A 23,569-nucleotide genomic window follows, 5' to 3' on the forward strand; every position below is an offset into this window, starting at 1 on the left:
GCCCCGCCCCCTCCGCGCGCCAGGCCCCGCCCCCGCGGTTCCGCCTCCGGCGCGAGGTCACGGCGATGGCGGCGGCGCGAGCGCGGCGGGCGGGAGGTGAGCGGGGACCGGGACACGGGAACACAGGGACAGGGACTGTCCCTGCCGCTGGGAGGGAGAGCTAGGGGGAAGGAAGGAAGGAGCTCTGCCTGCTGCTGGGGGGTGGGGAAGGAAGGAAAGGAAGGAGCTCTGATTGCTGCTGGAAGGGAGGAATGGATGGAGGGACGGACGGACGGACGGGGCTGTTGCTGCTGCTGAGGGGAAAGGAGGGGAGGAGTGAAGGAAAGAAGGAAAGGAAAATGCTCTGTCGGCTGCTGGGATGGAGGGCAGGAAGGAGAGGAAGGAGCTGTGCCTGCTGCAGCTGGGAAGGAAGGAAAGAATGAAGGAAAGAAAGACAATGCTTTGCCAGCTGCTGGAGGAAAAGAGGGATGGAAAGGAAGGATGGAAAGGAAGGATGGAAGAGCTGTGCTCTGCCTGCTGCTGGGAGGAAAGGAGGCTGGCATAGTCTGGGTCCCCACTGCTGCCTCCTGGCCCCTCGGTGTCCCTGCCCTGCACCTGCAGGATGGGCCCTGGAGCTCTTCCCAGAGGTGGAAGCGTCAGCCTCGGAGCATCCCGAAAGTCAGGGAGCGATAACAGAAAGGAGAATGAGCTTTACACAGTTCTTTCCACCTTGGCATGAACCCTTCATAAACCCAATGGATAGTAGGGAATGGAGGCTTTATCGATCTCCTTCCCGGGCTGGGAAGGGGCTGCTCAGGGAGGTGGTGGAGTTCCCATCCCTGGAGGTGTCCCAGGAATGCCTGGATGTGGCACTCAGTGCTCCGGGCTGGGTGACAAGGTGGTGACCAGTCACGGGTTGGACTCGATGGTCTGGGAGGACTTTTCCAGCCTGAATGATTCTGGAATTCTGCAGAAGCCCAGCAGCTGCTGCCTGTGTTTAATTCTCTTTCTCTCCCTTTCAGCCTCGCTGCTTTCGGCTGCAGTGCGGCACCGGAGTTCCCAGAGCTCATCCCCACAGCCAGGGTAATGTCACACACCCGTCACTTTGCCTCTTCCCCCCGGAATGCTGGCCTGCTTCCAGGCTGGGAGGGCAGCTGCCTTTCCTCTGGGAAGGAGACTTGGCTGCCCCTTGGTCACTCCGCAGTGTTTTGGGCTCTGCCTGCCTTCAGTCGCCTTTCCCAGAAGGATGCTTCCCCTCATTTTTGGGGTTTTTTTGGCCCCATCTCTGGAAATGCTCAAGGTGTGGTTGAACAGGGCTTGGAACAACCTGGTCTGGTGGAAATTGTCCCTGCCTTGGGTTGTGACTGGATGAGCTTTAACATCCTTTCCAAGGCAAACCATTCAGGAACATCCTGTGACACCTCCTCCAGTGGCAGCACCTTCAGGCTTTTGCTTTTTCCAGCCCTTTGGGCCCTCTTGCTGTGCCTTTGTTCCATTCCCTGTGCTGGAATCTCCTGCAGGACTGAGGAGCTGCTGCTGCCTCAGTGACCAGGAGGGGACACTGCAGGAGCAGAGAGTTCCTGCCAGAGAGGATGGCAGGATGTACTGTTCCCTCTTCCTGCTCATCCTCAAGGACCACGGATCCTTGGATCTCTGCCTGGGTGATGCAGCACCCAGAATCCTCACTAAACCCCGTGAGGCCTCGGTGCCTGTGGTTGTGTACTCACAGGTGCTTGCAGTTCCTCTTGAATTAAAGCCCTTTGGGATGTTTGGCTCGGGGTTACAGAGTAAATCAAGCATTGCAAAGGATTTTGAGTAAATCAAGAGTAAATCAAGCATTGCGAGGGATTTTGAGTCCGTTTTGCTTTTTTCCACTACGTCTCGTGTTTATTCCTGAATATTTTATGCATTTGGTGCATCCTGTGTTGCTTAGGCAAAGTGTGGATTTCTGCATGCAGGAAAACCTGAACTGCCCACTGCTGAGGGGGATGGTATTTGCTTTTTCTTTTGGGATGCTGTTTACAAAATCTGAATTTTCAGATTTCGGAAATCACGACCTTTCATGTTCATCTCATGGAGTTTTCCAAGGCAAAACTCCTTCCTCTTTATATCTGAGATTGCTTTTGTGCTATTGTAGATTCTTGCCTAATTGTTAACTGTGATCTGATGCCTTTTGGTGGGGTGTTTGTGAGTTAGATCCAGCTCTACTCCATCTCCTTTTTCCTTCTTTCTTCTCCCTGTTTTCCATCTCTTGGCAGTGTCTGTTTGCTGCAGTGAATTTTACCTTGTCCTTCACAGACTTGTTGCCAAAACTTCCCTGACCTCGCCCCCATGGCCTGAGGTGAAACTTCCAGACCCAGTGGAAGAAGCCAAGTATCATGCAGGTAAAGGTCTCAGATCTGGTCTTCCAGCACTGCCTCAAGGCCTGATTGAGCATAAATGTCTTCAGCTGGAAGTTTGTGTTCTTCACTTCTTTTTTTATAATTTTAATTTCTCACGTGTTTCGGTGTCGCTGGAATTGTGCTCCAGCTGCTCTCCAGGTTTGGGAGATTTGGGTACAATGTGATTTCCCCTTAGTTTAGGGCAGCTTGTCACGCTCCCAGAGGAACCTTGCCTGATGTGATGTGTGGCACGAAACACTGTATTAAAAAAATTAAAGCATGAGAGAAGCATTTTGGGCAGGAGAAACGAGTTCTTTTCCATTCACTGGCTAAATGAAAGCCAGCAGGAGCAGTTGGATGGTGGGCACACGGAGAGCTGGTGTATTTTGGTGCATGAAACAGAAGATCCAGCCAGCAGGAGCAGTTGGATGGTGGGCACAGGACAGACCTGCAGAGGTGGGACACAGCGTGACAGAACATTGGGGGTCATGTCCCTGTCCCCTCAGCTTGTCAGGACTGCTGGGTGAGGGCAAACAGCCTCAAGCTGTGCCAGGAAAGATGCAAGTTGGACATCGGGAGGAATTTCTTCCTGGAAAGGGCTGTCAGGCACTGGGAGGGGCTGCCCAGGAAGGTCTGGAGTCCCCATCCATGGGGGTGTCCAGGGAATGACCAGACGTGGCACTCAGTGCTCTGGGCTGGGTGACAAGTTTGGGGAGAAGAGCTGAGCCCACCTTCCTGCAGGTGTCCCCCATCACGTGGCTGGAATGTGTCCCTGACTGAGGGGTGTGCTTGGGAGAGAGCCTCCACACTCCTGCTGGCCTGTTCTGATCCTGCTTTTCCTCTGCTCTGTGATAAAATTCACGTATCAATAATCCCTCAGGTGACAGATGGGTGCCTGTCCCTGCGTCTGGAATAACCCAGCAGTGAACCACAAACTGCTCCCTGCCAGCCCTGTGGGGAGCAGGGTCCCATCCTCAGGGATTGGTGCCATCCTGCTCCCATGCCATTGCCTCCTGCTGAGCATTGCATCCTTATCTGCTGGCTGTGCTTATCCAAAGGGAACAGCAGCAGGAGCTTTTCACTCCTGCCTCCCGCTGGCCGTGGAAACAGCCCCGGATATTTTAGGATGGGTCTCTCCACATGGTGCTCAGATCCAAGCCAGAAAGCACTTGATGTTTCCTGGCACTGGAGGTGTTGGAGGAGTTATCAGCAACTCTTTATCCTGGTGGGAATTGCAGCAGCTCCTGCCCTGCAAATAATTTGTGTTCCTACCTGTGTCTTTAAGTTTGAATCCTAGGGCTTGAAGCTTGGACCTTTTCTGAGCATTCCTGTAAGGATTGGGTTGGGTTTGCCTGGCTGCTGGATTCCTGTCTGTCCCAAAGGGATGTTCTGTTTGCATTCCAAGAAAAAAAAAACAAAAATGATTCAGCCACTTTTTAATGTGTTTTTCTGAGCAGCTCGGGAGGGTGGGAAGCTGCTGCTTGGCTGTGGGATGGTGTCAGGGAGCAACACCTTCTGGTGTTCCCATAAAAAACTGGGGTTGGATTCACTGCCCAGGAAGCTGATCACAGGGAATGGAGTTTGTCCATGTGCAGGACCTGGTCTCTGGGATCTGTCCTGCTCCTGGCACCACTCTGCATGCACGTGGGAAGAGGTTTTTCTGGGAAAGGGCGAGGGACAGGTCTGTCTTGTCCTTGCTGCAGGTACAAGTTCTGGGGCCAGGCTTTGCCACGTGCTGGAAGCCTCTTCCCTGGTACTCTGCCAAGCTCTTCCCGATGTTCCTGTGTGCCTTAGGCACCGCTCAGAGCCCTGGGCTGTCTGCATATGACTTGGAAATGGAGGGAATTTCCTCCAAACACAGGGCGCATGGACAAGAGCTCTTTTCTGGAATGCTTTATATCCAAGTACAGTGTATTTTGGGATGCCTGAGGAATGGGCTGAAAGTCAGCAGTGTAGAGAAGCTTCACAGTGTATACAAGATGTTTACTTATGTGTGGCTTTGCCAGCACCTAAAATACAAATAAATCATTAATTTTAAGAAAGGGAGGCTCGCGCATCTGGGAAGCAACACTGCTGTTGATCCTTGCTTAAAGATTCCCAGGAGATAAGCGTGCTGGGGGGAAGAGCAGGGTGGCTGGGTGGGTTTTCCCAGCCCTTGCCAGCTCTCTGGCTGTGCTGCCCTGATCCTGGCCCGCTGTTTGCCAGCAGAAGTGGTGCGGAAGGTGAACGGGCTGATCTCGGCGGGGCAGTACGGGCGCCTCTTCGCCGTCGTCCACTTCGCCAGCAAGCAGTGGAAAATCACCAGTGAGGACCTCATCATGATGGACAATGTCCTGGAGGCCGAGTGTGGAGACCGAATCCGCATGGAAAAGGTGAAAAAAACGGGGCAGATTCCCTGGAAACCTTCCTGGAGGCAAAACCCATCACTGGTTTTAACACCACGTCCCAAAGTGCTCCTGGGGGTCTCCCACCTTCACTCCAGCCCTTTGTTTTGTTCCAGTTGCCTTAGTTTTGTTCCAGTTTCAGATATTATTGTGATTTCTGTTCAACAGGGCTGGAGTGAGTCTTGCCAGACTCTGTGGGGAGACAGATTTTTGTTGTCCTAACTCCTTCCCAAAAAAAGAAAATGACAGTTGTTGTTTCCAGAGCCGGCAGCGAAAGCCTGTGTTTGCCTTGAGACTCCAGCACCCTGGATCACAGAATCATTTAGGCTGGAAAAGACCTCTAAGATCATCGAGTCCAGCCTCTTAAATCCTTGCAGGTCTCCCAGAGGGATTGTAAACTCCTCAGGGCTCTGCAAGATCCTTATCGTGCTGGGCCGGGTGGAGGCAGAGGGATGGGGCACGGAGGGGAGAATTGCCAAGATCCAATTAATATCTTTGTCCTCAGCCTTGGACAACCAGCAGGGACTTGCAGAGGCTCATTAATCCAGGCTGAAGGGAAATATTATGGAGTGGGATTCTGTTGGCTTCACCTTCATGTTGTTTGTTACAGCTAAGCAAGTGATTAGGGAGAGCTGTGGAGTTTTTGTGCTTGTCCATTGCTTTGAAGCAGCTTTTTAGGGATGTCCTCAGCTGTGTCCCACATCCCTGTGTGCAGCAGAGAGGAGGGATTTCTGTAGTGTAGCCAGCTCAGAATGCAAAGGTCTAGATGGGAGCGAAGGAGAAAATTTGCCTGAACACCAGAGCCCTTTAGGGTTTGTTTTTTTCTGTCTAGAACAAAAGCCAGGATTTCTCATGACCATTTCTGTGTGTTTTTTAAGTACTGCCAGAGGATTTGTGAGGCAGTCCTGGGAGAAGTGGCTCCAGATGTGGTGCTTGGGGGACATGATTTAGGGAAGATTATGGTAGTGCTGGCTTTGAGGGCTGGACTCCATGACCTTGAAGGTTTCTTTCAAACTCGATGATTTCAGTGAAATGCAGCCTCTTCCTACTGTTATCCTCTCTTATCCTGCCTGTTCCTTTAGATGTGGCTGAAATCCCCCAAAACAGTAGGGGCTGGTGAACCCCCAGATGTTCATTTCTTTATTCCCCATCTGGAGGTCTTACAGAGAGGATGAGGGGATTGTTTCTCCACTGGGATTTGTAGCAATTGCTGTAAAAATGCAGCGGTTCAGGAGCTGCCATTTGTCCAGATCCCACACGAGGCAGGTAATTCTTCTTCCCTGATTGCTTTTCATATTTTTTTATGGCTGCTGGTAAGCCAGGACAGAGAGGTTCAGTGTGTTCTGATCATGGAGGAAGATACTTCTGCAGCCTGTTTGAGTGGGATGAGCTCTCTGGAAGAGTAATGGCTCTGTCTGCAGCCTGTTAGCAGCTTTCCTCACTACCCCTCCAGTTAGTGTCAGGTTTGAAATGTGGGAAGGCCTGGTTTGAAGCAGTTTGACTCCTTTATGGCTGTAGAATTTGAAAGGTCTTGTTTGCATTTCTGCCAGGACAATGAGCAGTGATTTGTGGCTGATTTATTTCCCCCAGGTTTTGCTGGTTGGTGCTGATGACTTCACGCTCATTGGAAGGCCGCTGCTGGGGTAAGATGCTTCATAAAGGAGTTATATGACATTTTTGTACTTAATTGTGGCTTCAGGGCTCTGCAGTCCCTGAAACTGGGATTTATCAGCGCTGACTTTGATCCCAGCCTCGTGGTTTTTGAAAGAACCACCAGTAAAACAGCTCATCAGCCTCTGGTGGCTCTCCCCCACCCCAGTGCTGGGAGGGCAGCAGGTCTCAGTTCTGAGGGAGCTCGTGGGTATTCACCTCAGATGGATCTTTTCCTTCTTGCACAAACTAGCAGGACATGTTGCTCTTCAATATCTCTACACTCTTATCCTGATTTTGGTGGTAGTCATCTTGAAATAAGCCAGAAATCCTTTTCCTTAGTCCCTTAAGTTGGGTTTTTAACTCTTTTCCCTTTGCCATTGACTTACTCCAGCAAGCCTTAACGCTAATTTCAGTGTTCCTGATTTTTCCCTTCCTCTTAATCACATAATCCAGCAGTCACAGAACCTGGGAGAAGTTGATCCCTTGGCACTGCCTCCATCCCACTGCTGTAGGACTTGCTGTATAGACCCCCTGGTTCCTCGGCTTTTTCCTTCCCAGAAGGAAGGGGGGTGTGGGCCAGGTGTTACTGCTGGTGGTATTTAGGAGTTATTTGTGCAGTGATAACATGGCTCCAGTGGCACTGGTGGTACCTGCCTCAGGTCCATGTGTTGGACAGGATTTTGGGAGCTGCCAGTCCTTGTAGCAGCACTGCAAGTGGATCTGGAATAACAGATCATCAGGATTCTCTGAGTTGCTGCCAGGTATTGCCTGTGGGGAATCTCATTTTTAGGACTAGAAAGGAGCTTTTAGTGTTGGGATGTGCCATGTCAGGCAGCTGAGGAGCAGCTTCCTTCCCCAGCTGATCCAGGGGCACCGGGGTGGTTGTTGGCAGCTCTTTGTGCTGGATTTGGCAGGGGACAGCCAGGAGCTCCAGCACAGGAAGAAAACCAGCTGCTGGCTCCTGCAGGTGCTTTGAGGCTGTGGGAGGTGTTGGCAGCTGCACATCTGGCCTGGCCCCCAGGGCCTTTGGCTGGAAGGGGATCAGTGGGAGGAAGAAGAGAGATGCCATGACCCTCTGAGCTGCAGGGAGCCACCCAAATCCCAGCTCTCCGATATGGGATGAGGAAAAGGAGAAGGAGGAAGGGGAAAGGGTGTCAGCAACGTGCACTGCAGTTCTCTCACACAATCCCCCAGCCCACAGACATTTTGGGGAGGAGAGGAGAGGCTGGATGAGAAGAGAGGCAGTTCTGTGTTCCTGTTGTTGTATAAATAAATACCCAGTGAGCGCTCACAGCCTGAGACACTTCACCGGAGCCGCTTCCTGTGGGCTCCCAAACGTGTCCTGTTTGGGACAGCTGGACAGGCTTTTTTCCTGTTACCTCTTGGGATGACACTTCTTTAAATGCTAACACACCCCATCTGCATGCTGGAGGCTATTCTGGGAGCTTCTGGCTGGCTCCTGCTCTGGAATCTCTTGGGCTCCGTGTTTGTCCAAGTCGCTGCCAGCCAGGCTGGCACAAGGGCTTGGAGCCTGCCTTAGGCACGAGTGCAGGGAAAGTTTGGCTTATTTCTAGACAAAACACAGCTGATGGGAATTTTCCCTCTAGGAAAGCTCGCTGTTTCTCCTGCTACCTGCCCCTTTTTGCAGTGGAAGTGCCAAAGGCTTTGGACCTGTGCTTGTCCCGGGCAGCTGGGCTGGGATTCAGTCCTGCGGGGAGTGAGCCTGGCAGCTGGAGCTGTGATCCAAGAGTTAGCATCCTGTAGCTTGTCTGCATCTTTTCCTCTGCCTGCTAAGAGCTCTTTTCAGCCCAGCTCAGAGCCATGAGGTTCCAGCCTGAGTTTTTCTCACCTCCTGCTAAAATCCAATCCTGAAGGCTGCAGGCCCAGCTGTGTCGGGCTCTGGGAAATGTGTGACCCCCTTCTTATTTTTATGGACATTCCAGTCATACCTAAAACGTTTGATAGAGATTTTTATTTTTTTTTCCTTGGGCTCTGTTTTGCTGAGAACTTGTCCTGCCCATGAGCTCTTCCCCAGCAAGTTGGTTTCTGTTGTGCTTCAGCCTCCTGCCAGCAGTTCCTAGAGCTGAGTCCCAAAGAGAACCCATCAGGGCTTTGAATCCAGGAAGTTCAGTCCCAGATTAGTGGTAAACCACGGCTGGAGTGCAGTTTGCTTTCTAGTTTCTCCTCCCTCAGGGTTGCAGTGTTTGTGTGTGGTTCAGTGATGCTGGAGTAAATCCTGCAGCTGGGATGTCGGGGTCACACAGTGGTTTCTTAAAATCTGTATTATTTTATATATATTTTCTTCTGGACTGGTCACTAACTGCAGATAAATCAGTTTCCTCCGGGATCCAATCTCTGATTTAATCACACCCCCAGGGTGGATTTTAAGAGATGGTGGCTGTCTGAAGCCTTTGGCCTCCCAGTGACCTTGCTGGAACAATTTCAGCTGGATGGGCTTCCCCCTCTGCCCCCCTCAAGTGCAGACAGAGCAGTTTGTCAGCAAAATGGTCTTTAAATGTCTTCCTGTGGCAAAGTTAACGAGCTTTTAATGGAATTCTGCAGTGCTGTGCATGGAAGAGCAGCTCCTCCTCCTTCCCTGTGGCTGCTGACTAAAAACCCCCTTATCCAAAGCTCCTGTCTGGATCCTGCCTGGGGCTTCTCACCTTCTGAGACCCTTGAAGCATATCAAGGTTGATTACAGTTGTTTTAGCTTGAAAACTTAGTAATTTAATGTGATTTTCCCCAAAACTGTGTTCCCAGAACAGCAGCAGCTTATGGCAAGCCTTGCTAAACGCTGGCTACAGTGGAAAATTGCTTATGGTTCATTAAAACAATTAATTTAAAAATTATTGGGAAAGTTATAGCGTTTCCAACAAGGTGAGATTTTCTTCCAGCTGTCTGTGATGCTTTAGAGGGGGAGGAAGGATTTCTTGGTGACCAGGGGCAGGGATGGGCTCATCCTGTGCCAAAACCAAAGCAGGGCACATGAGATCACCTGGAGGTGCCATGGGAATTTATCTTGCCTCAGTCTTACAAGTTCCTGCAGGTCCCTGTGTCTGCTGCCTGCTCTGGTGGAATGATCTCATCCCTCTCATGCCAGGGAAGCTGTGACCTGTCACACCTGAGCCAGCTGCAGCACCTGGAGGCTTTGGGCTGTGCCTGGGCAGGTGGCCCTCCTCCCATGGAGGATCTGGAATTCCCAGGATTGTCATCCCTTTGTCTCTTCTCTCAGAAATCTGCTGCCCAAGAGTAGCACTTAAAAGTTTGATCTGCAGCCTTAAAAGAAGCTTAGGTTGATGTGAAAATACAATACACATATATTAAACCAAAAAATCATGAACTTATATCATTGTAGGTGAGAATATACCTGAAGTAAGTGAGAAACTGTACTGATAAGATAGTGAAGAGTTTATAATATGAGGGTGTAGTTGTTAAAAGTTATAATAAAAACATATCTGTGCCTGTGAGTTAGAAACCCATTGGATAAAAGTATCTGCAGTGCAGCAGAAGTAAGTAAAGGTGATAAGTTAGGAAAGTAAAATAAACCCTGTGGCAACTGTCTGTTGAGTTAGGAAGTTAATATATTGCCTTGTAACAAAGAAATTTGTGACTGCTCTTGACCTATGGCCAAATATTTACTCCTCTAAAATCTTACAGCCGCTGAGATTGGTGTTGATCTGAGCAATAAATCATTCTTAGCTTGAAAACAGCCCCTTCATTTCTAGCAGTGGTAGGATGTGAGCAACTAAAACCTGGTGCTTCTGACCCTCCTTTGAAGGAAGGACCTGGTGCGTGTGGAGGCCACGGTGATTGAGAAGACAGAGTCATGGCCCAAGGTCAACATGCGCTTCTGGAGGAGGCACAACTACCAGAGGAAGAAAAGTAAGGGGCAAAGGACACATTTCCTTCCCTGCTGGACGTGGGAGGGGAGGTATCCCAGCACCAGGACCTGAGGAAGGGGCTTGTTCTCCGTGTCCCCAGAGCCCCTCAGGGCCAGCCCCTCTCCCAGGTGCACCCACAGCCTTGAACATTGGGTGTGTCATCACAGCTCCCAGCAAGCCCAAACAGGGTCCTGCCCAGGTTTTGGTTGCCAAATGACTCTTTCTTCTCTGAGAGAGGGAAGAATTATGGCTATTTTTACATGGGATGGATGGGAAAGCCTTGACCAGGCTGCCCTGTGGGACCTGCTGTCCTTGGCATCCCCATGGAATGGCACTGTCTGCCAGCAGGAGCCCTGGAATGAGGTAGGCACCAGGTTTATGCTGTTACCTGATCCTTTTTCCCCCCCTTTTCCTTCTTTTTCAGTCATTGCTAACCCCCAGACTGTCCTTCGGATCAACACCATTGAAATCTACCCCTGCTTGTCCTGACTGGGGAGGTGTTCCTGGGAATCATTGCTGCTCCAGGCAATTGTGGAAATAAAACTGCCTTGGCACTGGGAAGTTCTGGACTTGTTGCTGTGGTGGGAAATGGAAATGTCTATGTGCTTTCTTTTTAAAATAATGAAATATTTTTTAAACTGTTGCTTCAGCCTTGCTGGTGTTTATTTGCCAGGAGTTTTAAACTACCCAGGATCCATTGCTGGTTGTCCAGCCTTTTCATGCCTAATGGATTTTTTTGCCTCCACACTACTTGAATTTTAGGAATCCTGGCCATGTAATTCCTGGCATTGTGTGGGTCCAGGGAATATCCTGGGGTACAGCATGGCCCTCAGCGTGTGGGACTGAAGACAGCAGTGAAACCAGGTGACTGCAGGGTCTCAAATCTACTCTCAGATCATGCCAAGGGGTGAAAATCCTTCTTAACCATTAGCACTGGGAAGTGGAGCTGAAAAATTCCCCTCCTCAAGGTGAGCAGCAATAAATTGTGTGTGTGTGTGTAACACCATCAAAATGAGACACTGGTGGCTCAGCACGGATTTTGTTCCTATTTCAGAGTTGAGTTTTGGCCTGCTGAGTGTATTCCATGTCTAGGTCCTGGTCTTTTCCCTCTTCTGTGGCTGCACGTTGAGCACTGTCCTTTCCTGAGCAGCACATACAAGGCCAGGTGGATCCAGCTGAGGTCTGCTGCTGTTTCTGGGCTGGATATCCACCAGGAGGAGAGTTTGCTGAAGTTTCCTGGAGATTTTTGTACTGTGGGGTTCCTATAGTCACCATGGGAAGGGATAACAGGCCCTGCTTACCCTGCACTTCCCTAGGGAGTAGCTTGCTTCACATTGGGAATAAAACCACATTTGGGTGTCCCTTGCACTCCCACCACGGCTTCTCCTGGGACAAAGGTTGCCAGAGCCCTGTGCTAAGGGAAATGGGAGTTTTGTTCCATCTGGAGCTGGCCCTGGCTGTCCAGTCTCACAATTCCTTTGGGAGATCACTTCAGGCACTGCTGTGGTGGCTGTGGCTGCTGGAAAAGGATCCAGGTGTCCCAGGGTTGAGCTGGTTCTTCAGCCCTCAACTCGGCCCTCCCCATTTCAGATCCTCTGGCACAAATAGCCCTTGGGAATGCTGCTCTTTCCCTGCTGCTGAGGTTAAACACAGTTTTCAGCAGCTGATGGAATGTGAAGGCAGGGACAGCCTGGATCTTCGCATCCTCATTCCCAAATTTTTCCAAACTGAAAAGGTGGGGAGGCCCCTCCAAAAACCATCTCCCACCTCCTCCCCTTCTCCCACAGGTGATTGCAGTCCCGTGCTGGGACCAGCAGATCCCAGCAGCAGGCAGAGTGTGCCGTGGGCTGGCACAGGGACCACAGCCTCCGGATGCAGGCTGTTCCCGGTCCACAGCGGAAGCGGCGTTGCCAGCTGAAGGAATTGGACTGGAAACCCTCAGTCCCTCTGTGTTTGAGAGCTGGGGCTAAGAAACAGCATGTCTTGGCTTTCAGGGGATGTAGCAGGAATGTTCTGTCCTTCCCAAATAGGAAGAAACACTTGGAAATAACACGGGATTCTGGGCTCAACAATACAGAGGGCAGAGGCTGCTGTGGAGTCAAGGGAAAAGCAAAGGGCTTAAGTTCTGTAAGTCTGATCCCCCAAAAAGCCCTTGGGAATGTAGATCTGATCCAAGTGAGATACTACACAAAATTAGGGTGGTTTCACTGCATTTGGGGGGGGCAAAAATTCAGGAAGGGAAAATCCAACCAGTATCAGGAAGTTTTTGGCTTAAAAATGTTTATGATGCAAAATGGGCAGGTTTTCTTGGAATTATTTATTCAGACTGAAGTAAAAAGGGATTATTTTGATGCTTTCTTCAGGAGAATTTGAATCAAAAGCTTTTTGCCATTCCACGTGGAAGCAGGAATGCCCAGCTCTCAGGAATGAAGACACAGGTCTCCATGGAGCTTCAGGGGGGTGATCCTTGTCACCCTTCCTGGTGCTAAATAGCCTGAAATAGGTTGAGAGCAGGAATTTCTCAAGAAAACCGGTTTGGGATTTTTTTTCCTTAAAGCACCGATTGGTGGTAGAAATTTCTCTGCCAGGACCAACCAGCTCCGGGTGGAATTCGCGATGCTTTGCCCGGAGCTGAAGATCCACGTGGGTCAGACAAGAAGCAGGCCTGGGCTCCGGCCACCCGTGTGGCGTCTGTCCCCCCCACCCCGGGAGGGAGGCTGGAGAGCCGAGCAGAGGGCATGTGCTGGGAATTGGGAGTGAATTCCAGCGCTGATCCCTGCCCGCTGGCCACAAAGCCGCTGCCTGTGCTGCTCCTGCTGTGCTTTCCAAGAATGCCGGCAGGGCTCGGCGGCAGCAGGACAGCTGGCTCCGCAGCCCTGACATTTCCCATCATAAGGAAGCGTTGTTTTCTCGCCAGCTGCAAGGTTTGCTCGGGAATGGCTGGCGGGAATGATTGGGGAGGTGCTCCCTCAGCTCCCCCTGGCATCCCTTGTTCGGGGCAGGAATGCCAAGTGCAACCCTGGCCCTGCTCCTCCCTGGATCCCAGGTGTGTGTCCCCCGAGACCCCTCCTTGCCCTCCCCTCTCCGGGATTCCTGATTTCTGTGTGCCATGCCCTCCTCCTCTGCCCTTTCAAGAGTGGCCTATGGCACCAGAATTCCTTTGTGGCTCCAGGTTTTTCCCTCTCCCTTACAACCAGCTGCTTTTAGGAGCTGCTTTGGAGCGGGTTTTCCATCATTTCAAAGGCTGGTGCTGTTCCAAACTCCTCCAGTGCTCTGGATGTTGCAGCTTCGAGGGGCTTGGAGTTGTGTTTCACATAAAATCTTGTGGTTGAAGGTAAAACAGCCGCACCCTGGTCATCCCACAGGACTGCTTTTTGCAGCGTTTCTGGAGGTTTAAGTTACTTCCACGATGGGATTTGCCTTCCTTCCCTCAGCACAGTGTGCTGCGTTCTAAAATCAGCTTCCCAAGCAAAGCCGTTCCCGCAGCGGGAAGCTTCCCGCCGTGAGGAGCTGTTTGTTGGAGTCTGATGGAGCCTGACAGACGGGGTCTGTGGCTGTGTCCTCCTTCCCAAGAGCCAGCTCCTGCGGGAAAACAAAGTGCAGGACACTCTCTTTGGAAGCCAAGGGGCAGCAGAGGGATTTAGCAGCTCCCTCAGGACGTTTGGCTCGCGCGCTCTGCCAGCCGTGAGCTGCCGGTGTTTATCCAGTGGCAAAGCTCTCGGGACATGTTGTTCAGGCCCTGGGGTGGGAGGGAAGTGCTGTTAATTTGCCCCTTCCCTGTGTTTCTTATCCCTCACAGCTTTGGGAAGGAGTCTTTGAGCTCTGACGTGGAGCCAGATCTGTTTTCTCAGCGTGATCCAGCCGCGTGTCGGAATCCGCTTCAGCGGCAGACAGGAACGGGACATCAGGAAACTCTGTTGGTTGGATTTCTCTTGCACTAGAGGTTTTATTATCTCCTGTGACCTAAAAAACAGCCTTTTATTAAAAAAAAGAAAGGGAACGTGTTCCCAGTGGGTCCATGTTGATGCAAATCCCACACGGAGTCCAGCAGTGACCGGCATGCCTGGACATGGGGCCTTTCATCTGTTCTCCCTCTCCCTGTTCATAGCAAATGGAGAAGCAGCTGGGATCTGTGTCCTTGTGCCTTGGATGTGAATGCACAGGTTTCACAGCAGGATTGGTGTCAGAAGGAACAGAGTGAATCAAGGAAGGTGAGGGGCTGAAGGCTGGGAGGACTCCTGGGTGTGCTGGGTTTGCTGCAGCAACCCAAAATGTGTTTATGAACTGGGCAGTGTGCCTTTGGTTATATCCTCGGAGAGCATTCCCTGATGGAGCTGCACAAGGGAATGTCCGTGCAGTAATTAACAAGTGGCAATTTAATGTGGTGGGTGAGCTGGAAGAGGGTTTGAGCCCCTTCAAATTCAGGCTTGGGAGAGGAGCTAAGCCTTGGGGAACCAAAGTTTGAGATACCTCAGTCATTTTTGAACTGGACCTGGCTCCTGCATGGATCATTTGGCATTCCATGCCTTTGTATCATATCATGGAGAGAAGAAGGACTGGTGTTATTTTCTCTTCCTTTCCTAAGTAAGAAAACACCATTGCCCAGTTTCAAAAGCCTCAAAGTTCAGCTTCTGGGCAGCTCTCAAAACAGCTGACAATCCAGTAGGGAAGTGGTTTAGCCTATGGAATGGGATCCCCCCCGATCTGGGGCTACGACCTGAGGGGATTTGGCTCTTGCTCTAGGCCAGCTTTTCATTTCAGCTGATTTCTGTTTGCAGGGCTGTGATTCATGGGAGCCTCTGGCTTGGTTCCCAGAGCAGACTCCTTGTGTCTTGAAGGAGCGGCAAGTATGGAGGAGCCTGACCACAAATATTTCACCAGGACTTAATATCTCCTGCACCTTTCCCACTGGGCTCAGCTGCAGAGCTCTGGAGGTGGATCATGCAGCGATCACTGGTGATAAAGTCCTGTTTCCATTGCCAAATGTTCCCTGGCAAACGTGGGACGTGGCGCTGGGTGCTCCTGTGGGGACTCGCACGTGGTTTCCACCACGCCAAGGAGAGCTGTGCCTGAGGAGCAGGAGTTTCTCCCAGCTGTGCTGTCAGGGACACAAACTCCCCAGCTCTGGGACTCACACTGACCCTTTTCCTAAGGAATCCAGGGGTGTATTTTTCTGGAGCAGCTGGTATTGGATTGGAAGGTCATAGTGGTGATGGAGGTGGTGGGAAGGGAGCTGATTTTCCCAAGGTGACATTGGAAGTCTGTGGCATGAGTGCAGCTGTGCTTCCATTTAAATTCCATCCTTTTTGTTCCTTTGTTCCTTCATCCCCAAGAATCCATGTGCTGTTAACACACTCAGAATTAAGGCAAGTGTGACTGCCCAGCTGCCAGGGCTGTGCTGCCAAGGTGCTGCACCTGAGGCAAGCACAGCAGGAACCTGGAGCAGCAGGAATTGTTACTCTGCATTCCCCCAGCCAGTTCCTGCCTTCCAAAGTGCAAGGGTCGATTTTCCATGAAATTTGCCCATTTGCTGTCACGCAACTTGCAGGAAAAGGGTTTTCTCTGTGGCTTCTCCCTCGTTTGCCTGGAATCAGGAATGTATTAAAACTCATGGTCTTACAGAGGATCAGGCAAGAAGAGGACTTGATTGCAGACATCTCATTTCCGTAGGAAATGGGGCTAAAAATAGGGAAGGAATGTAAAGGAGACTTCTTTTTCTTGACACCCCCCCCATTCCCCAGCTGGGAACCAGCTTTTGTCCCAAAATCTGTTTATTGCCTCGCTGTTGTTTTCTGGGCCCCAGATGTAGCCACGAGCCTGATTTTTGCTTTGGAGAAGCCGGAGCAGGGCTCTTTCCAGGGGCTGATGCACAAGGGGGACACATGTGATGGCAAGATGGGTTTCTGGGAGAGGTCTGCTGGCTCTCCAGGCTCTCCATGACATTCCCTGAGCTATCCAGGGGCCTCCCTCCAGTGCTGATCCCGCTGGCAGCAGCTGTGATCCCGATAACCCCGTGGCTGGTGGAGTGCTGATGTCCCTGTAGGCACCAGGACGTTCCCTTTGGACACCTGATAGGGGCTATAAATACCAGGTGGGTTCATGTTCCCTCAAGCACTGAGTGGGCTGTGCCAAGTCACCCCAGATGGTCAGGCTGAGAGATCCCTGTGCCAGAGAAATGACTGCAGCCTTTGGAAAAGGGACCGAATCCCTGATGTGGGCGTTTGAAGGCTCCACACCCTTGGCCAGGTCCCTTCTCCCAGTTTCTTTTTTTGCAGCACTGGTGTCACCTGGGATCTGCATCCCACAGGTCAGAAGCATTCTGGGGTCTGATGGAGAGAGTCAGGATGCTGCCCAGGGTGTTGTCAGGCTTGTCCCTTCTTCCCAGGATGCCCAAGGCACATCCATGCCAGATCCAGGTACTGCTCTGAGCTGTTACACATTCCCTGGGTACGCCCTCACACTGTTGCCCCAAAACACACAAAGTTTGGTTCTAGGCCTGGTGTGGAGTCCTTGCCCTTGGACATCCGTGGGGATTTAGGGGCTGGTTTGTGCTGAGCCAGGATTCACTCCTTGCCCTGCTCGTGGGACAAGGGGGAAGGCTGGAGCTAAGTCAGCTCCTCTTGTCTTTACTGACTTCTCTGGTGCACAAACACGGGGTCAATTGTGATTTCAGGCAGTGGTTTGGGGGCAGGCAGCACTCTGGCTGGGGAGGTCTTGCACCACTTCCCTCTTTCCTCACTCTTACAGACTCAGGGAATGCCAGGAAGGTTTGGGATGGAAGGGACCTCACAGCCCATCCAGTGCTGCCCTCTGCCACGCACAGGGACACCTTCCATAGCCCAGGTGGCTCCGTCCCACAGTGCCTTTGCCCCTTTGAGGGGAGCCCCTTTCCCTGTCCGGGAAGCGCTGCCCGGCGCTGCTGCCTGCGGGGAAACTGAGGCACAACTCCCGAACCGCCTCCGGGACGGGATGACGACCGCCTCTGCTGGCCAGGAAAGAGGAGGAGGAGGGCATCAGCCGGCCCGCCCGGGGCTGAGCCCAGCCCGGCCCCCGGGGCGGAGCCGGCGGAGCAGCGCCCGGCGGAGCGGGGAGCGGCGGATCCCGGGGCAGCCCCGGGCCGGCTCCGGGATGAGCTTCCCGCGGCCCCTGCGCCGCTCCGTGAGCCTCAGCCCGGCCCGCACCCTGCGCCTCGTCGTGCTGGGACAGAGCGCCGTGGGCAAGACAGGTAGGACGGGGCTCCCCGGAATCCCCCCGGTGTCCTTCGGTATCCCCCGCATCCCTCTGGCATCTTCCTGCATCCCTCTGCTATGCCCTGGCACCCCTCTGGCATCCCCCCGGTATTCTCCCTCCCGGCCAGAGGGACCAACCTTCCCATGTCCCTTAGGAAGCCGGGACGAGGGGCATTCTGCCGGTGCCCCCCCAGCCCGTGGGGTTTAAGGACACTGAGTTTCCTTCCCCTCGAGTTTCCCACATGGACACTTTGCACCGGGGCTCGAGGGGTCCCCGGCTGCGTGGGGAGCGGGGGTGGACATCGCTGACCGGGAGAACTTTCCTAAAAACCGGGCTGGGGATTGGGTTTTCCCGGGTGTCAGGAGTTGGCTGCTAATGCCCAGCGCCCCCAGCAGCTGTGCGGAGCCTCCTCCTCAGCACCGGGCTGTTTTCCCTCAGGAAAATTCCCTTTCCCTGTGCCTTGTTCAGTGCTCTCCGTCTGTGCCTGCTGAGGTGGGGTTTGGGATACTGCGCTGGGAGCACCTATGCTGCCGTGCCCCTGGGGACAGGGAATGTCCTGCCCCTCTGGAAAAGGGAAGGCACCGCAGCAGTGGCACCTGTGCCGGGCTGTCGGAGCCGCTGGAATTGTGTTTCCATGGACAGCAGCCGGCATTAAGGAAAAATCCTCATTCCCTGATTAAACTGAAGGAAGCAACTCCCAGCTCTCCCTGAGCAGTGCTGGAGCACGGGATGGGGCTCAGCTCCGGGGTACCCAGAGCCCCGGGGGGTCCCTGGAGGCGTTTGGCCCCGATGGAGCAGATGGGTGTACGGGGTGTGCACAGCCCTTGGCTCGCCCCCACCCCAAACACGTGTGTCTCCCTGCTGCTGGGCATCCCACCGGGCACACAGCAGATTCCTGGCAGCTTTGGAAGCCTCCCGTGGGCAGGTGTGGGGCTTTTGTGCCTCCCCCTTAGGGTGGGATGGTGCCAAGGGTCTTTAAAAGTTCCTCCAGTTAGGGCTGGCTGTCAGCGTGTGTGCCTTGCAGCAGCGGGGTTTGTGACAGTGGGACAGTGACACACAGGCCATGGGGCACAGGGGGTAATTGATCTGTGGCTCGTGCAGAGGAGAGCTGGAGCGTGCCAGGAACAGGGAGCAGCCCCTGGGAACGGCAGGCACGCAGCCCCCTGAGCGTGTCCCTCCCCATCTGTGTCCCCTGGGCGCTGTTCCACACGTCCTCCCCTGTCAGGGGACATCGTGTCACCTTCCCCAGGCACTGTGCCCCAGCTGCCAGGTCCTGCTGCCTGCCAGCCCCTGCGCTGGGGTATGAGGTCACCTGTCCTGCTGTCCCTGCCCAGCTGGCAGGTGACATCCCAGGTGATGCATGGAGTGTGGGAGAGGCGAGGAAGGAGCCAAGAGCAGCAGCATCATTGCTTCAGCTCCTGTGGGGAGGACGGGGGAGGCAGCTGTGCCCCAAGCTGGGGGTGACATCTCTCCTGGCCAGGGTGTGAAGCAGAGGAGGCTGAAGGTGGATTTCATCCCCGAGCTGCCAAGCTCCCATCCTGGCAGGGCCCCACTCCGGAGCATCCCAAGGACGAGCTATTGCAACCATGGGATACAGAGCCAGGTTGGGAGAGTTGAGGGGTGGAAACAACCAAAGGGCAAATCCCATCTGGACAGCTGCAAAAGGGAAAAATAATCCTCGATTCTCAGCAGGAGTTTGTGGTTTTTTTTGGAGCAGTTTGGAAACCTTCAGGATCTGGAGACCCGAGGTCCCAGACCTCCAAGCAGGGGTGGGTTTGGGTGCAGCCGTGTGGTTTAAGGATCAGGGCTGTGTGAATCAGCGGCGGGGGCTGGAAATCCAGCCCAGCTGGGGCTTGTGCTGTCCTCTGCTGCTGCTGCCCAGCGTAAACTCTGCCATAATCCAGAGCAGAGCTCTGCCTGCAGCACGTGGAGCGGAGATGGATCGGCGCTGGGGCCGTTCCGCAGCCGCACAAACAGGGCAGCACGTGGGCACGCGCCCGTGCGATCCCGAGGTGCCCAGCCTGACTCCGTGGCAGGTAAATCACCCCTTGAGCCCCCACCCCACATTTAAAGCACAATTAACCCTTTCAGCTCCAAGGAAAGCCCTTCCCGAGGTGACTGATGTTCAGGATGGGGAGAAAAAGCTCCTTATAAGGCTGGGTGGCCGCGGCCGCTCCGCCTGCGGCTGCTTCCCCCACTGGCAGCTCCCCTCGTGTTCCTGCGCTCCAGCCAATTTTTAATCAATCTAATTGGCTCCTCTTCTCATCCCACACCATGTGCTCCAGCTTTGGGTGGCTGCCTGACATATGACACACAATCAGGTGCTTTCTGCAGACCGTGCCTGCCTCGTCCTGCTCCCCCCAATAACTCCGTTGCCTCTTTGAAGGTGCCTGTAGGTGCCTCCTGCAGGATCCCTGGTTATCTCCTCAGAGCAGTTTGGCTAAATTACCTGCTTTTTACTTCAAATCCCTTCCCTGCTGTGCAGGTTTCAAACCCAGAGACACACTGTAGGGGGGGGCTGGGGTGGTGAGAGGATGGTGAAGCCCCCAAAGAGGAGCCAAGCAGGTGTGAGAGGCAGGAGAAGTTCCTGCATCCCTCTTTCCCTGGTTATTTAAGCCTGGCCCATGTGGGGTGCCACATTTCTGGGATAAACACACAGATCCTGATCAGCTTGATGTGGCTCTGTGAGGGCAGGACACCAGCAACATCTGCTGGTGGGCAGCTGGGACAAACTGACCCTGGGTTTCAAGGGAAAGGGAGCTCCAAGTGTTGCTCCAGCTTGGTGTTGGCTTTTCATTTCCACTTTTGTTTCTGGAAGGGTTTTTATCACATCCTGATTCTGGTGAGGTTTATCCTCCTGTCACACTCCTGGTCTGTTTTCTCTTCCTCCTCTCCCTTCTGGCTCTGTGCTCCTGCCTAGCTCTTTCAGGGTTTCCCCCCCCTCTTGTTTTTTCCCTCTGTTCCACTAATTTCACTTTCCACTCCCGTTGCCTTTCCAAGCCAGCTCTCAGCCTCTCCACCACCTTTCGCTCCTATCTCCATTATCATCATTAACACCTTGAAGGGCTCAAGTACCACTTCCACCCTCCACTCCTGCACTCTCTTCACCCTCCCAACCATAGCTTTGTCCAGAAATTCCCTCTCCAGGCATCAGCACTGCATTTCCAAAGCAGCTTCCTGGAAAAGATGTTAGGGCTAAAGGCTTTGCCTCGCCGGGCTCTGGTGCAGGGAGATGTCTAATCAGATGAGGGGGTTTAATTGCCTGAGCTGTGGCTGCTCCTGCTGCTCCTTTGCCCTTGCAAGGAGGAAAAATTACTCCAGAGGACTGACAGCTCCAACAGGGTTCGTTGTGTTTTTTTTTTTTCCAGCGCTGACCGTGCGATTCATCACCAGGAGGTTCATTGGAGACTATGACCCAACCCTAGGTAGGAAAACTCCTTTTCCTTGGGGCTGTCACCATGGCAGAGCCAACTCTGCTCCCAAATTCACCATATTCCCTCTTCTTCCTCGTCAAGCAGACAGGCAGCCCATGGACATCCTGACACCTCCCAGGGTCCTGCATGCCTTTTTCCCTTTCTGGCGTTATTTAGGCAAAATCTATTGGGACAAACCATCAGATTGCACAGGGAAGTGCTGCAGGCTCAGTCATGGGGTTGTGGAATCATGCAGAATCACAGGATCTCAGAATCATTTAGGTTGGCAAAGACCTCTGAGAGTCCAACCATCAAACCAACAGTTGCTCCTCAGTTCCTCGAATTCCTTCCCAATCTGCTGGGAGGTGGCTTTTAAAGGACAGGAGGCATCTAAGCCCCTGGAACCTGTGCTCTCCTGCATTCTAGGATTTTGGGTTTGTTTTTTTTTTCTTGCATTTGGGTTTTTGAGCACTGGAGCCATGTCCCTGCTGGAATGTCCCAGAAATATCCCCTCTTCCCTCTCTCCTGTTGGAGCCCCTCTCCCTCCCTTGTTGCTCCCACACCTTGGTCACTGCTGCCCTGTCGGTCACCTGGGCTGTGGCTGCTCCCTGGGGGCTCTCTCACACACCTTCCCTGTGTGTCCTGCCCAGAAATGATCTACAGGCACGTGGCTGTCATCGATGGGGAGATGGTGCACTTCGAGATCCTCGACACAGCCGGGCAGGTGAGCTCAGCCTGCCAGGGAAGGCAGCCCCTGCTCTTCCACTGGCCTAATTCCTGCTGTCTGGAACATCATGGTGGTTACCTCAGGAAAAGGGTGTTTTGGTGAATTTATGTCTAACCTCAGTTACAGTGTAATATATTCCTCCATTCCCATTCCCTTCAGGTAAATATTCCCCCATTCCCTTGCGGGGCATTGCTGTGCTGCCTGTGCCAGTGGAGCCTCCTGGCAGCTCAAGGGAGCACTGATTCCCCCAGTATCCATGCCAGGACTGGGCTGATGGCCGTCCCCACCTGCCACACTGCCTAAGCCACCCCATCCCTGCCCTGGGCTGCTGGTGTTACCCCTGCAGTCCCTTTTCCCTCCTACAGCTCCAGAGGTGTTTCCTGGTGCTGCTTGTGTCTCTTCAAGGAAGGGGATTCATTATATTCCATTTCTCTTCATACACCCATGTTCTCCTGGGGTGGGAGGGGGTGGGAAATGAGTCCCATCAAAGGGCTGGGCCAGGAAAGCAATTTGGGGCTGCTCCTTCTCAGCCTTCACGGGGACAGCACCCTCGGGAGGTTCTCCGGGGCTGCATCCAGCAGGGCCGGCATTCCAGCGGTGCTAACGGCAGCCTGTGTGCCCCGGCAGGAGGAGGACTCCCTGCAGATCGAGGAGAAGATCAAGTGGGGCGATGGCTTTGCCGTGGTCTACTCGGTGACCGACCGCTGCAGCTTCGACGAGGTGATGCGGCTCTGCTTCCTCATCAACCACCTGCACGGCAGCCCCAAGCGCAGCGGCGCCGAGCAGCCCCCCGTGGTCATCGTGGGCAACAAGAAGGACCTGCAGTTCGACAGGATGGTGTCCACCGAGGACGGGGAGAACCTCTCCAAAGCCCTCAAGATTCCCTTCTACGAGATCTCCACCCGGGACAGCTACGAGGAGCCGGTGGCGGTGTTCAGCAGCCTCTACCAGGAGCTGCTCAGGCAGGGCCACTTCTCCCCGGGCTCCTTCAAGAGGAGGACAGTGTCCAAGCTCATGGAGAAGATTCCCAAAATGCAAGCCAGCTCCACCCTGAACTCCGCGGGCCGGAGCCTCAGCTTTAACTCCTTCAGGGACTACATTCCCGAGTGAGCGCCCGGCTCCAGCCCGGCGTGGGGGCGGCTGCTGGGGCTGTGCCGGCTCTCTGGAGGGGAAGGGCAGGAGAGGGGAGGGTGGCATTGGCTAAAAAAGCCTGTGGGTTCTTCTTACAGGGGGTTTTGTGCCAGCAGGGAAGGTTTTCTTCATCCATCTGCCCCCTTTGCTCCCTCCTCCCCCTCTGGCAGAGCTGAGGTGGCCCTGGTGACTCCAGGGGTGTTGGGACAACCCTTGGAGGGAGGCTCAGCCGTGTTTTGGTGGGATTCAGACCCAGCATAGGCACATCTGGGGGGAACTTCCTCCCTCCTCTGAGCTGGCTGGGTGTGTCTGCACCCCAAAGCCAGCACCCACCATGCTGGGTGACCCCGAGGGCCGTGCTGGCTCCTGGAATGGCAGCAGCCATTCCCTGGGGATGGAGCCTGCTTCCTCAGCGTGGCTGGTGAGTAAAACCCCTGGATCCTCAAACCCTTCCAGCCCATCCAGGCTGTGCTCAGTGGCACAGACACAATGGAGCCAATTCCAGAAGCTGTTTGCAGGTCCCCCTCTGTCTGCTCATCTGCTGCCCCATTCCCAGAGGGAAAACCACTGTGGCCTGAGGAGTTGTTTTGCACGGGGATGGGGCAGGAAAGGTGTGGGAAGGAGCTGGGCTCGTGTCTCATGTTCCTTCCCTCCCTCTGGGTGTGGGGGCTGTGCTGGGACCCTGTGGTGTGACTCCCCTGTCCCCTCTGTTGTGACCAACCCTGTTGTGTGCTGCCGTGTCCTGTGACAATAAAAGCCGAGTTCCCAACCGCCTGTGGCACTCCCAGGA

At 53.6% G+C, this 23,569-nt stretch overlaps 2 protein-coding genes across 5 annotated transcripts; both read left to right on the forward strand.

Annotated features, from left to right (window-relative positions):
- The first annotated feature begins 7 nt into the window (after nt 1-7).
- Nucleotides 8-10,921, forward strand: MRPL21 (mitochondrial ribosomal protein L21). Its single transcript, XM_064425755.1, has 7 exons — nt 8-96; nt 1,002-1,062; nt 2,278-2,363; nt 4,569-4,732; nt 6,335-6,387; nt 10,176-10,279; nt 10,703-10,921. The coding sequence occupies exons 1-7, from the start codon at nt 66-68 to the stop codon at nt 10,765-10,767; spliced, it is 564 nt and encodes a 187-aa protein (XP_064281825.1). The 5' UTR covers nt 8-65; the 3' UTR covers nt 10,768-10,921.
- Nucleotides 10,922-11,070: 149 nt separating this feature from the next.
- Nucleotides 11,071-23,553, forward strand: LOC135303670 (GTP-binding protein Rhes-like). 4 transcript variants are annotated; one of them, XM_064425748.1, is made up of 7 exons: nt 11,071-14,489; nt 15,057-16,369; nt 16,586-16,694; nt 17,026-17,503; nt 20,877-20,933; nt 21,572-21,645; nt 22,276-23,553. In XM_064425748.1, the coding sequence occupies exons 3-7, from the start codon at nt 16,608-16,610 to the stop codon at nt 22,756-22,758; spliced, it is 1,179 nt and encodes a 392-aa protein (XP_064281818.1). In that variant the 5' UTR covers nt 11,071-14,489; nt 15,057-16,369; nt 16,586-16,607; the 3' UTR covers nt 22,759-23,553. The 4 variants fall into 4 exon arrangements, with proteins under 4 accessions (XP_064281818.1, XP_064281820.1, XP_064281819.1 ...); XM_064425750.1 differs by having other exon boundaries at nt 11,071-12,405; nt 14,078-14,489; nt 15,057-16,694; XM_064425749.1 differs by having other exon boundaries at nt 11,071-11,246; nt 11,333-14,489; nt 15,057-16,694.
- The last annotated feature ends 16 nt before the right edge of the window (nt 23,554-23,569 follow it).

This window comes from Passer domesticus, chromosome 6, assembly GCF_036417665.1.
Source record: "Passer domesticus isolate bPasDom1 chromosome 6, bPasDom1.hap1, whole genome shotgun sequence".
In the NCBI taxonomy this organism is placed as follows: Eukaryota; Metazoa; Chordata; class Aves; order Passeriformes; family Passeridae; genus Passer; species Passer domesticus.

What these genes read in the sequence shown, in the direction of transcription:
- MRPL21 (XM_064425755.1), top strand. Translation starts at nt 66, where the DNA reads ATGGCGGCGGCGCGAGCGCGGCGGGCGGGAG. An exon ending in GCGAGCGCGGCGGGCGGGAG is followed by an intron (nt 97 to 1,001) that starts GTGAGCGGGGAC and finishes TCTCCCTTTCAG; the next exon opens with CCTCGCTGCTTTCGGCTGCA. An exon ending in CAACTACCAGAGGAAGAAAA is followed by an intron (nt 10,280 to 10,702) that starts GTAAGGGGCAAA and finishes CTTCTTTTTCAG; the next exon opens with TCATTGCTAACCCCCAGACT.
- LOC135303670 (XM_064425748.1), top strand. Translation starts at nt 16,608, where the DNA reads ATGGAGAGAGTCAGGATGCTGCCCAGGGTGTTGTCAGGCTTGTCCCTT. An exon ending in CACATCCATGCCAGATCCAG is followed by an intron (nt 16,695 to 17,025) that starts GTACTGCTCTGA and finishes TCACTCTTACAG; the next exon opens with ACTCAGGGAATGCCAGGAAG. An exon ending in GAGCGCCGTGGGCAAGACAG is followed by an intron (nt 17,504 to 20,876) that starts GTAGGACGGGGC and finishes TTTTTTTTCCAG; the next exon opens with CGCTGACCGTGCGATTCATC.